We start from the raw sequence: 12,442 nt of genomic DNA, 5'->3' as shown, positions 1-12,442 counted from the left end.
CTCTCGCGAGAGCGCCGCCTCCCGCGAGACCCGCCCTCCCCAGAGCGCCGCGCCTGCGCACCACGGCGCCTCTCTCCCCGCCGCCATTACCTGAGGGAGGGCGGCGGCGTTCGCTTGCCTTCTTGTCGTCCTGGCTTGGCGGAGGGCGTTCGATCCGCCGCCTCGCTCTCTCCCTCCCTCCCTCCCGGCGCTCGGTATTCGCGGGGGTTCGGCGTAGGGCGAGCCCCGCTCCGCGTCGCTGAGAGCGGAGAGGGAGAGGTGCCGCCGAGGCCCAGTCGGCCCCGGCTGGGCCGGCTCCTGTGGTGTCGCTCATCCCCGGGCGGGAAGCAGCCCGGCGCCTGGCCGGGCCTCTGCCCCAGCAGCCCGGCAGCTGCTTAATAGAGGGTTTTCCGCTCGCCGGCGTGGTGCAGCCCCGCCGGGCTTCCCTCCAGGCCGGCGGCGTGGCGAGCGCTCCCCGCCCTCCCGCAGCCGCCCGGCCCGGCTGGTCCCGGCGCTTTGCCCCGCGGCTGCTGCGAGGTGGCGAGCTGCCTCCTCTCTTAGTGGCGGGAGCTGCTGTTAGCTTCGGCTTCGGCCGGTCCCTCGGGTACCTGATTCACCTTTTCAAAGGGCTAGGAATGGCTCTTTGCTCCTCTTTCCTCTGGTAGTCCTTAAAGGGCGCATCTGAGCACCCTCATCCGCTCCAACTGCTCAGCCCTGTTTTGTGCTGGGATCACCAGGCTCATCTCAGCCCCGGAGCCAAAGCCCTCAGTTGTCTCCCAGCACAGCCAGATGCTGCTGGCTTCCACCGTGCTGTTCAGACAAGTGAACAGAGGTGAATCTGTGCTTTATACAAAGTTTTAGACACATGCTGAAAGTGCTTAGCTCATGACGAAACGTTAAGACAGTAAGCAAACGTATTAGCTAGCAGCTACAGCAGTGCAGGATTGGAGATGCTGTCTGCCAAGGCTGAACCAGAATGAGGAATGAAAATCTCTTGTTCTGGCAAGGTTACCACTTAGCTGCAGTAGCACAAAGTTGGAATTGATGGAGACTTTTGTTTTCATTTTATTGTTAAATAGGTGGGACGCTTCCCTCCAGAGCTTTTTGCATCCCTAAAGAAAATACGGTGTGTAAATGATTTCTGTGTCCTAAGGAATCTGAGGCTTTGGCAGGGGGAAACACAGTAGAGAAGCGTGGCTTGTGTTTGCAGGCGCTGGAGCGCTCTTTGGGGCATAGGGGCTTGTTTGATAGTAGCTTTCAGGACAGCTCTGGGCAAGTTGCTTGGAGGAGACTGTGGGAAATAATAGTTGTAGTTATTCTAAGGAGCTTGGGAGTTTGCACAGCAGACTGGTATGAAAGAGGAAAAGGATATGGGGTGTGGCTGGAGCAATCTGAGAAGCAGCCATGCCTTGGGAAAAGTTCTGCGCTGACATTTATGGGGGATCATTGTTAATTTCTGTGTTAATAACACTGTAACACCCAGGTGGGGAGGAGTTTGGCCTCCACGCTGGGTCTGTGTGGGAAGAGCCGTTTGGGAGTGGTGTATATTCTGTCCAAATAATTCAGTTGCACAGAAAGGCATGGAGTCACCGGACGCAGCTTTTTCTGGGTGCTGCTTCTTCCTGTGCAGCCTGGCACTGCATTGGCTTCTGCTGCAAATCAGAGGGCACTGGGGTGGCCTGTGGGACACTGCTGTACCTGCACTTTCTCAGAATTTGGTTCTGTGTTGTGTGCAACGAAGAGGAAACTGTTCTTGGTTTGTCACTGGATCTGTCTTTGTGGTAACAGAGATGGCTCTGGATTTCCCAGTGGAACAACTTAGGCTGCTTTTTTTTATCTTTTGGAAACTCAGGGGCAAAGTCAGAGGGAAGAAATAGGCCAGGGACAGATGGCTGATGCAAGTGTGCTTTGGGGCAAGAAAAGGTATCGGGGAACAGCAGAGCAAGGAGAAGTGAGACCATAAACAAGAGTAATTCCTGGTGGCAACCAGTGGGAGCTGCAGCAGTGTAGGAAAGCATCAGTCTCCTTACAGCTGTGAAAGCCTGATCTTCCTTTTCATCTAGGTGTAATAGATTACTCCAAAATTAGACTCCTTCCTTTTTCCAGTAACCAAGTCTTTCATTCTGCAGAGACTTTTCTGTTCCTATGAGCTTGCCTGGCTGTAACCAGCATGCTCTACGCTATGTAGTGGTGCAGGAAATCTTCTGTTGTAAACACCTCAAGAGCGGGACACCAGGGTAGTTTTATTGGCCTAACTAACCAGGCTGGCTGGAGTTAAACTTGCTCAGTTGTTTATTTACACATGTATGCAGCAAGCAGTTAGTACATTAGAAAGCATAAATGAGTAACTTAGAAAAATCACAGAATCGTGTTTGAGCAGGATTGTCCTTCCTGGATTGCTAATTTGTGTAAGTATTTTTCCATGAAAAGTTCCTGAGTTGCCTCCATCTTTTTGTTTAGAACAGTCAGAAATTAATAGTAAATGTCTGCTTAAAGACTACCAATTGCACCATGCATGAAGTGGAAAAAATACAACAATGTATTGGACTTTGCCCTTTTAATGTCTTTAATTGGACGATCTCAGAAGTTTGTCTGTTAGGAATTCCGCCAACTGACGGCCATCTTTGACTGTTAGAGTTGGGCAATTCAGGCGTTTAGGATGCCTGATCGCAAGATGTTAAGGATTTGTCCAAGGTCACAAGGACAGCCTGTGTCAGACACACATGGTGACCAAGAACATTTTAAGCTCTTGGGACAAAACCGGTATCTTGCTCTGTGTGCAGCGCATAGCGGAGCTCTTACAGCAGTCAAAGTCCATAAGCTTTGCTAGAGTGAAAAGAAAAATATATTCCATTGAGTAACAATAAAATTATACTGATGTCAAATAAACACTGCTAACAGAACAATTAACTGCTTCCGTGTCTGACGAGTCACATTCTTCTTACAGAAGCAGTTCACATCTCTGAACTTTTCATGAGTGGGAAACAGCCTTCTAGACTGCTAGTTCAATTTTCATGATGATTTAAAAAAGCAAACAAATGTTCCCGGCAAGAAAAATGGGCACCATACGAAGTAAAAGGATTACTGAAATGAGAAAAGAACAGGTAAGGTATGTAAGCATCCTCGAGGCCCATTTATTCTTCTTTGTTGTAAATTACAGGTCTACCCATTAACATCTCAAACAGAACTGGAAAATTAAGGCCAACAGAACTTGTACTTGCTGAGTTGCTTTGCAAGGTATTTGATCCAGTCCTCAGAGTGCTACAGCAGGTTCCTTGTGCTCAGCACGAGCCTGGTTTCATCTGTCTGTAACTGCTCTCTTCCAGTGGGCCCGGCTGGAGGGAGAGCAGAGGAGAGTCCGCCCTGGAGAACAAGATCCAGTGCAGCCTTCGGAAGGACAGAGTACGCAGAGCTGGCGATGGCCTCCTCTCCCCTTTCCATGAGCATCTCTTCGCGGAGTAATTTAACATACAGCAGGACTCAGAAGCACAGAGGCAGCCTTTGCTCTTTGATCCCTACTGAACGGAGACCTAGATGCTAAGTGTTTTGGGCAAATGCGGAGATTCCTTCCCTTGTTTTGTTGTGCTGCCTCAACCACCCCAGCGGCCTCACTTGTGTTTGTACGGTGGGGCCTTTAAGCCTTTGTATGTTTTGCATCGCTCTGAATCAGCCTCTTCTTTGGCTCAGAGCCACTGTTTTTGTGCTGTCTCTGGCCCACGTTCAGTCACGCCTGTTTGTAGACGGTTGGGTGGGTCTCTCTCACGCTACACAGAACTTTTCATTGCACCCTCTTTGCATGTGCTACCACTGCGAGGGGAGCCGAAAGCCTCCTCTTCTACTTGCCTGATGCTGCACTGAATGTACTCCAAGCCATTCGGAAATGAACACAGCGGTCTCACACTGAGCTCCAGGAGGGGTAGGGGGCAGTTAGTAAACAGAAAGGGAATCACCAAGAAGGGAGAAAAAAACCCCATGGCTGATATTGCAAGGAGCTGGGGAGCACAGCCAGCAAGCGGAGGAACTTCATAGAAAGCAAATAAGGGCAAAGGGAATGGAGCCCAGAAGAGGTGAGGCAGAGGCACCCACTGCCCAAACTGCCTGGCATCTTACATTGTAAATGTAAGTAGCCTCAGGAAGCAGAGTTGATAAGCTAGAGCCTGGAAAACTTGCTCACAGTGAGGCCTGTCCCTGATCCACCTCTTCTGGAAAAAAAAAGTAAAATACAATTTAATAGTTCAGTGGGATTTTCTTGAACATGTAGTTAGTTGCTCATCACTATTTATAGCACTATCGTTTGAATAGCCCTAAAGATGCAGTCATCAGACTTTTTTTCATTACTGCTTTGAAGAACAAACCCATACTTGTTTTAACAAGTCACATCACAGGAGATGTTATTCTACACTCTCCACCCACACAACCCTGGGATTTATTTTCATTTGAGAGCTTGTTGAATGTAGCAGCACTCAGCTGAAAAAAACAATGTTCCAAGACAGAAAGGATTCACAGCTATAAATCATGAATGTTGGTAGTGGGAAAGGACCATCGTTGCTTTGACATGGAACGGTCAGTAGCATTCTCCATCGCTACAAGAGGTTGGCTTTAGTTTTTAGTTCTGTGACACTGAGTGACTAATTGCATTACATCTATTTAGGGGTCATGTGTTCTCTGTCCACCCTTCCTGGACGGATGGGCCTAAGGAGAGGGTAGAAAAATAAAAAGCATTTGACAATGGCTGAAGTGACCAACTTGCAGTAGAATTCAATCCTATGGTAGGACACGAGGGACCAGATTTCACCCCATCTCGTGCACGTGGGTGTCTGTGTTGCTGTAGCGGCAGTTAACCCATGCCAGCTTGTGGTCACTCACCCTCACAGATGGCTCCACACCATTCTGGGGTCTGCCAGCTGCAGCAAAGAAGAGGGCACGCTTCTCTCTCCCCAGCCTCGCAGCAGCAGACAGCTCAGCCATTTCCCTTAGCACCCAATGCATTTTCTTAAGCCAGCTGCTCACAGCCTGAGATGAAGCTAATCCTAGCAGTGATGCTGACATTCGGAGGTATCGAATTCATCACAAGATTTAAATCGCAAGTTTTAGTATGAAACTTCTGGGATATCTGAGTATTGTGAAGAGTTGTTATTCCAAGTCAGAGGTATTTAGAAATATTTATGCCAGTGAGAGAGACAGCTTAATATTTAGGAATTAGCCACTCACATTATGGGTCAGTCTCACGGCCCGTGAATAACAACTTCCTTTCTCTCCCTCCTTGTATGGTTTTGCCCTACTTAACTCTAGAACAGAATTTATATCCCTGCAACAAGAAAGTTCTGGATTTTTACTTTGCTTATTTTTTTCCTTTGTAAAATATTTTAGGAGCACCAGCATCAGCTGGGCAGGGATTTTGAAGCTATTTCCTAAGACAGAACTGCTTGCTCCAAGTGTGCAATTTTTCCCCTAAATATAGCTTTTCCAAGTGCATAAAGACGCAACTAAAATAAAATTCTTTCTCCTTTCATTCCCTCGCTGTGGCTACAGTGTATTTTGTGATCTCAAGTAGCAGGGAAGCTCAGCTGTCCAGAAGAGGAACTTCAAAAATGTTTTTAGCAGCAGTGATCTAGTATGTGTTGTTCAGGAAACATCTCCTGTATGGCTCCCCACTCTACAGTCAGTGCTGCTACTTCTGATTTAGGATTAATGAACATTTCCTCTAAGGTAAAGAAAATGTGCTCCTGCAATTTAACAGTTCAGAAGCTGCGGCTCTTCCATTCATGCAAGCCCTGCTGGCAACAGGAGCACCAGGTCCCTGTGCCCGCACCGCTGCCTGCCTGTTTTCAACTGAGCAGGCCGCATGGTATGTTTAGTATGCAGGAACAATAAGATGTCTCAGAAGAAGTCAATGCAGTCACACTTTAATGTGTTTTTACATCCTTTTACGATTCACAAAGCCAGAATATAAGTACTTATACATTTTTAATAGGAAAGTAATATATTCCCCTAAAAGAAAAATAGATTTGATTAATCATTTGTCATAAAAGTTGCCTGACAGTTGAAACTTCAAGCTTCTAAGCTAGAAAAGCTCAAATAGACAGATTATACTGAAATGTTCTTTAAAGACCAAGCAGCTGTTTTATTAAAATATTAAATTTACATTTTAAAAAGAAATATTCTGATTTATTATTCAATTATGATAATCTTGAAGTGACATGAAATTCATGACAATGGGCTTTATTCTGTCCAAATTCTGTCCTCAGTTATCCACGGGCAATCAGTTTTGCCAGTATTTAGAACTGTGCAAGATCACACACACAGAGAAGCACCATTCTGGAAAGACAAATCCGAGACACTGGGTTTCAACTTGATTCTTATTTTTCCCAGAAAAAGTGGGTTTTCAGGTCTGGGACTAGGGCTGCATCCAGCGCCTGCTGCAATGAGGCCCTCAGTTCAGACCCAAAGAACCCATCCAAATCTCACCGTCACAAGAAAAAGAAAAAGGATTTCAGAATACACCAACTGCGTCCCGCAGCACAAGGGAATGACCTTCGAACAACTTGAGGCAGTTTGAATTTACATTTTACTTCAAAAAAAAAAAAAGGGGGGGGGGGGGGAAGTACATACATGAGGGGAAAATGGGGTGAACAACAATTATCTGAAACCAGGTTTCTACCATTTTTACCTACAGTTACCAACTGCATTTGAATCAGCAGGGCTCTTGCCAGCTGTCGCACACTTGCTTACAGTATGAACAGGATTGTGGATCAAGGAAACATTTTCAAAGTTGAGGCCCAAATGGAAATAGTAAGATATCATACACAGTGTAAGTTTATAGTACACAGCATTTTTTTTTTTAAATGACGTAACGCAACAGCAGGAAGGAGTAGTAGTAGTAGTTAACAGTTACTAACACTAGAATAATCAAATTTGTATGTTATACATATACAGCAACTAACTGCTTTACAAAAAAAGCAAAATAATACAATATATTGTCACATGTATTTACAGTGTAGTAAATATACTTTTCTGTCAAATTTTACACAAAAACTATTTACAGGTGAATATACTGCATTAAAAAAAAATTGTGGGACCAACACTAAAAGTGACTTTCTGTGGTAAGTTTGTTGCATAACAATAAGACGTGCTTCATTACATTTGAAAAAAATTAACCTTAGAATGAAACCGAAAAAGCCCTAAAACCTACAACCCAGTTAGGAATAGAGCACTGGAACGCTCCCAGGTGCTCAGTCCACAATACTTATTTGAAACGTTTCCTGTTCTTGGAAACCTCATGCACATTAAAGCAGAAACATTGGCATAATTAACAGGTAGGTTATGCACTATTCAAATACTACTGAGTTATCTTTAAGTCAGGGAAAATACAAACACAAACAAAATGTTAATCATCTTTACAGTACTTAACTGTAGTTAGTGCGAAATGGGTAATGTGTTCTAAAACAGGGGTGTCAAACATACAATCCCCATGATGTCATTACATGGTCCACGTGTTAAGATCAGATTTTTCTGAATCTAAGTTTTCATTTCAAAGTACACAGACTCCACAGCTGCAGAACCAGCCTTCAAGAAGCGACTCGAGCAGCCGACGCAGCAGTGACTGCCCAGTGGTCTGCAGGCTGCCTGAAACAGCGACTCGAAGGTGGGAACTCTCTTAGAGCGGTCTCCCACTTGTTAGATCAGGTTTCAAGCCCACATTGTCACCAGCAACCACCTGCTGATCACTAGGAGCGTAAATGGAGTAATGGGATGAGGAGAGAACGGAAGCAGGCTGGACTGGGAACCGAGAGCGGTGCTCACGGGAACGAAACGGAGCAGGATGGAGAATATTCAAAACAGGGAACGAGAACAAATAAGGGAGGGTGCAAGAAAGAACACAACAAGGCAAAACAACAGCCACTGCTGTTAGAGGGTGCAGGCAAAGTGATGAATGTGACAGTAAGGCACTGAACAACTAACTAATTACTAATAGAAGTTTAATCCTTCAAGAAAGGCCGTGTTTTCCCCCTTGATCTAAGCGCAAGCTTCCCAACTGCTGGTACTGGGAGAGAACGTTCCTGTGTATCGGGGCACCTGTGATCCTGAATTAAACCTTGGCCATCGACCGTAATTACACCCAAATTCAGCCCCCATTACCTAACATGTTTGACACCCCTGCTCTAAGAAAGTTCAGGTCCTCTCACTGAACCATGCAGTGAAAACATTAAATGACTCCCCCTCCTTCCAGGAAACAGAATAAATTAAATTTTGTTGACTGACTTTATGAAGATATCAGTTTTCTTCAGCTGGGACTGAGAGCCCAGAGTAATTCTAGTTCTCACATGAAAGGTAATTTTAGTCACTGTCCATTTTGATTCCACATCATATGTATTTCAAAGACTGCATTAATTCTAATTTAGGGATGCTTTTTTTCTATAGGCAATGCAAAATGTTGACAGAGTTGCTCTCAAACGCACCCAGTCCAAACAAAACGGATTTGGTAGTTCATCTGGAATTACTATTTCTGTTTAAAGAAAATCTGCTCGTAGGAGAAACAACTGACAGCAAATTACCTTTACAAGAGATTCTTTTTCCCTCCTACCCACAAATCTTCAGGCTTCTACAATTCATTGTCTTCAGCAAAACGGAAAGGGCTGGAATTAGCTTGATTCAGTACAACCAAGTGCAAACTGGCAGTGACGCTGAAGGTGGCTCTCGGCAATCTGATGCATGAGATGAGAACGGGTTTTAATCAGTGACTCCCGAAGTTTTACATGCATAGCAGCTTAGGATGTGGCACGAGTCACTGCTCCATTCCCACATTCAGTTCTAGCCTCACGATCCCTTTCATAGTCCTGTATCAGTTCAGCAACCACATTTCTACTGCAGCTCCTACGCCACCAAGAATAAAAAAATTTGGTTAATTGCACGAGTCTTCATATTTTCCAACGCGTCTATTTCAAGACTGCTAATTCTAAGTTTTCCTCTTGTTTTGGCAAACTATTTGCATATTAAGTTTGTGTTCATAGTTTTTCCAGGACTGTAAACAAATTAAAAAAATTAAATTGTTATTTTATGAATCAATACAATAAAGGTATTTTTATTTACATAAATGTTACATTGTTACTGTGTGGATACATGTGAATTATGTGCTATATCGATAAAATCTGAACACTTAATTGTACCATTCTCTAATAATTTAGCTGTGGAGTTTGATTTACTGAAAGCCACTAACAAGATTGCACTAGAGGATTTTACTTTATATAGTGGATATGCTTTTTTGTCCTTTAAAGCCACTTGTAGATTGTTAATTTCTAACACACAACAGGATCTGAAACTGGGAAGTTTAACTGTTCTTCAGCAGGAGATATACGTAGCCCTCCAGTGAGCACCCAGGTGACAGGCCCTTCTGTCAGAATTTCTGCTCGCCTCCGAGATCAAACGCTCTGCACGTTTTCAGTCCGTGCAGGCAGCGTCTGCAGCACCCAGCGCTGCACCTGTACACGTCATCAACATAGCAGCATGTTATCACAGTCGTCCATCGCTGATACACGACTGTAGCTGACAAGTCTTTCACAGTGACAGCAGTTTCAGTTTTGTGTAACCCCCAAGTACGAACCCTCACCAACTAAAACCCCTTGAAAGTTCTGCAAGACAGGTTTGACTGCAGACGTCTGTACTGATACCAGGAATTGCACTGCAAACATTCAAACGTAACCTGGATTTGACACAGTGTCAGTTATTTTTAAATTCATGTACCTTAAGCAAACATTGCTGTTTTTATATCACTGCTTGGGCAGCACAAAAGCAGCTTCGCCAAACACAATCTCCCAGAGCTGGAAGTTAATTCATTAAATTTTCCCCTCCATACCCCACTGGTTATTCTGCCAGGAATTTCTCGAAGGTGCGTGTTGTTGGGAAGGGCAGAACTAAAGCAAATGCTAAATGGAAGAAAGAAGCAATAAATTTTCAACACTGCTACAATGACAGCGTAAGAGTCAGTTCTCGATGATTTTCTTTCCACTATTCAACCTTTTTTAGTGCAGTTAAAGTACAGAAAAAAGAAAAAGAAAAAAAAAAGTCTGCTTTGGAAAAAAGCCAGTTTGTCCAGTCTGGTCCATATACAGTCCAAGTATGTGAAGCTACAGTCTGGGGAATGAAAGAGGCTCGTGCAGCCTCCCTGTCCTCTCAAATTTATTGCTAATTACTAGAAATTTAACCTAATCAACCACTTCTGGTTAAGCTCATTGTACTGCGGCTATCCTAAGTTTCTTTTAAGTATGGTAAAAAAAAGTCCACAGCTAAAAATCTTACAGGTTTGAATTAAAACCAGGATTATAGTAACTGCCCCCGGCTCATGAAGCCACTACCTTGAAAAGTGTGCAAACAGGATTAAGGATTAACACTTTCCTTTAGAGAAGAAACAAACAAGGCAGGTAACAGAAGCAAGGTAGAGCTGTCTATGGGAAATGGCTTTCGTATTTGGACAAGATACGGTTCTGCAGTGTTAAAGAACTCCACACCTCCTCCGGCTGCAAAGTCCGTCAGGATCTCTATGAGCGGTTCTGAAACACTGGCTTAAATCAAAAACAGAAGGAAAGAAATGAAGGCATTAAAATTCAGGCAATGTTTCAAGAGTTGATCATCTGGCAACACGGCTGACGGGATGGGAACTTTCAAAATTAAGTGCAGCATCACAACCAGCGGAGGGCCCTTTGCGCGGGGCCCGCATGTGTCAGTCAGTTTCCAAAATTAAAAAAAAAAAAAATTAAAAAAATTAAGAAATAATCACACAATCTTTTTGATGCTGTGACGTTTGAAACTGCCAGCGCTTCGCTGCTTTTGCACTTGGCTGGCGGAGCCGTGGCGCATCCTCCCGCTGTTGGAGTGTCCGGCGGTGGGCGAGAGCTCCACGTTCTCCTTGTCGATCCCTGGGGAAACACAAGGACCGAGGTTACCCCTCGATGCTTCTGGCCACCCTGTAAATTAACGCTTTAAAGGCCGGCTCTCCCCGCGGACGGACGGACGGACGGACAGGCCGGCAGCGACACCCGAGAGGAGAGACCCGCCCGCCGGCCGCCAGGGGGCGCCCTCCGGCAGCGCCGGGCCCGCGCGCTGCATGGGGGCGGCGGGGGGGCGGGGCCGGTCCCGCTGGGGGCGGGGCCTTGGCCGCGCTGGGGGCGGGGCCCCGCCGTGCTGATGGCAACACCAAGCGGCGGCAGCGCTGCCCGCCTGGGAAAGCGCTGCAGGACCCGGTCACGACGTGGTTTTTTGTTTGCTTTTTGTTTTTTTTTAAATAATAAAGTGTTATTTGTGGTGGCCTCACCCCGGCAGGCAGGCAAGCACCGCAAACAGCCCCCCTCGCTCGTCCCCCTCCACCCCAAGTGGGACAGGAAAGGAAGAGTAAAAGCCAGAAAACTCGGGCGTCCCCATTCACGTAACAAGAAAAAAATCTAGGTAAGCGAGGGATTTGTGGAAGACAGACAGACAGCAAAACAAAACCGGTGATGCGGAGGCAATCGCTCAGCACCCACCCGCCACGGGTGGACCGGTGCCCACCCAGGTCCCCGGCAGAAGACGGCCAACCTCCCCCCACTGCCCCTCTTTCCACTTTTATCGCCGACACGGAGGAGCTCTCTGGGCATCCCACCCAGCTGGGTCCCCTCCAGCCTACTGCCCACCGCCGTCTATTCTGCGGCACCGTTCGGTCACAAATCCAGAACGCAGCCCCGCGCCAGCTGCCGTGAAGGAAATCGCCTCTACCCCAGCCAGGCCCAGAACACTATTTTAGCCAGACATAACACAATCTTGCTGTCCATGATGCCTCAACGACCGGCCCGATACAGCTATTTCATTGCAGTACTGTAGCATGAAAAATAACTTTTTCAGGATCAGATGTATGACCCCGTGTTCAGTGAGAGCCCGGACTTTGACCAGATAAAACACCTCCATGTGCTGAAGCGCGATGCCTGATCTACACACTCACCTACACACAGCTTGTCACATTTCAACATGATTCGTTCAAATAATCTTTTTCTCCCCCCTTAAGGCTGCAGACTGAATTTGCTGTTAGTTTAATCAGTCTCCAACAATAAAAGACAAAATCCTGTGGCCTATGGGCACTGGCTGATCAGTTTCAATCTACACTGCTCTCCTACAACAACATGGAAATAGATGGGGCTAAGAACTGTTCACTGAGTTCACCCGGTCAGCTCTTCAAACAGGAACAGGAATTTTATTTAACAGGGAAAATAGGACACATAAACGTTCACACGGCAGATCAAGGTTCCCCTACATCCTCAAAGCATCCGTACCAGCATCTGTACCCACTGAAAACACTAAAGTCTTCCAGGCCACAAGACCTTTTCTGGCTCTAGTTTTGCAAAGACTGAGCGAATGAAAGAGTTTGACTCAAGTTTCTTCCAGCTTTTGCGCTCTCTAGGAGGAAGAACTGACAGACTGTCAAATCTATGGGCTTCTT

The 12,442-nt window shown here is 45.9% G+C and overlaps 1 protein-coding gene and 1 long non-coding RNA gene across 7 annotated transcripts in view; one reads left to right on the top strand and one right to left on the bottom strand.

The window, feature by feature from the left end:
* The first annotated feature begins 84 nt into the window (after positions 1 to 84).
* Positions 85 to 8,499, top strand: LOC104325219 (uncharacterized). 2 transcript variants are annotated; one of them, XR_011326022.1, is made up of 3 exons: positions 85 to 811; positions 3,306 to 5,688; positions 6,352 to 8,499. It is a non-coding gene; the product is annotated as an uncharacterized lncRNA (long non-coding RNA). The 2 variants fall into 2 exon arrangements; XR_011326021.1 differs by having other exon boundaries at positions 3,306 to 5,827.
* Positions 5,870 to 12,442, bottom strand: part of NF1 (neurofibromin 1) — a 104,798-nt gene continuing 98,225 nt past the window's right edge. For 4 of the 5 annotated variants that reach the window (XM_069790868.1, XM_069790871.1, XM_069790869.1 and 1 more), the window contains one exon: positions 5,870 to 10,892. In XM_069790868.1, the coding sequence (XP_069646969.1) occupies positions 10,750 to 10,892 (143 nt within the window). In that variant the 3' untranslated portion in view covers positions 5,870 to 10,749. The remainder of the gene's footprint in view (positions 10,893 to 12,442) is intronic. The other variant, XR_011326020.1, reaches the window with a different exon arrangement.

The sequence above is a fragment of the Haliaeetus albicilla genome, chromosome 9 (assembly GCF_947461875.1).
Source record: "Haliaeetus albicilla chromosome 9, bHalAlb1.1, whole genome shotgun sequence".
Taxonomy (NCBI): domain Eukaryota; kingdom Metazoa; phylum Chordata; class Aves; order Accipitriformes; family Accipitridae; genus Haliaeetus; species Haliaeetus albicilla.
This window is presented reverse-complemented; position numbering and strand designations above follow the sequence as displayed.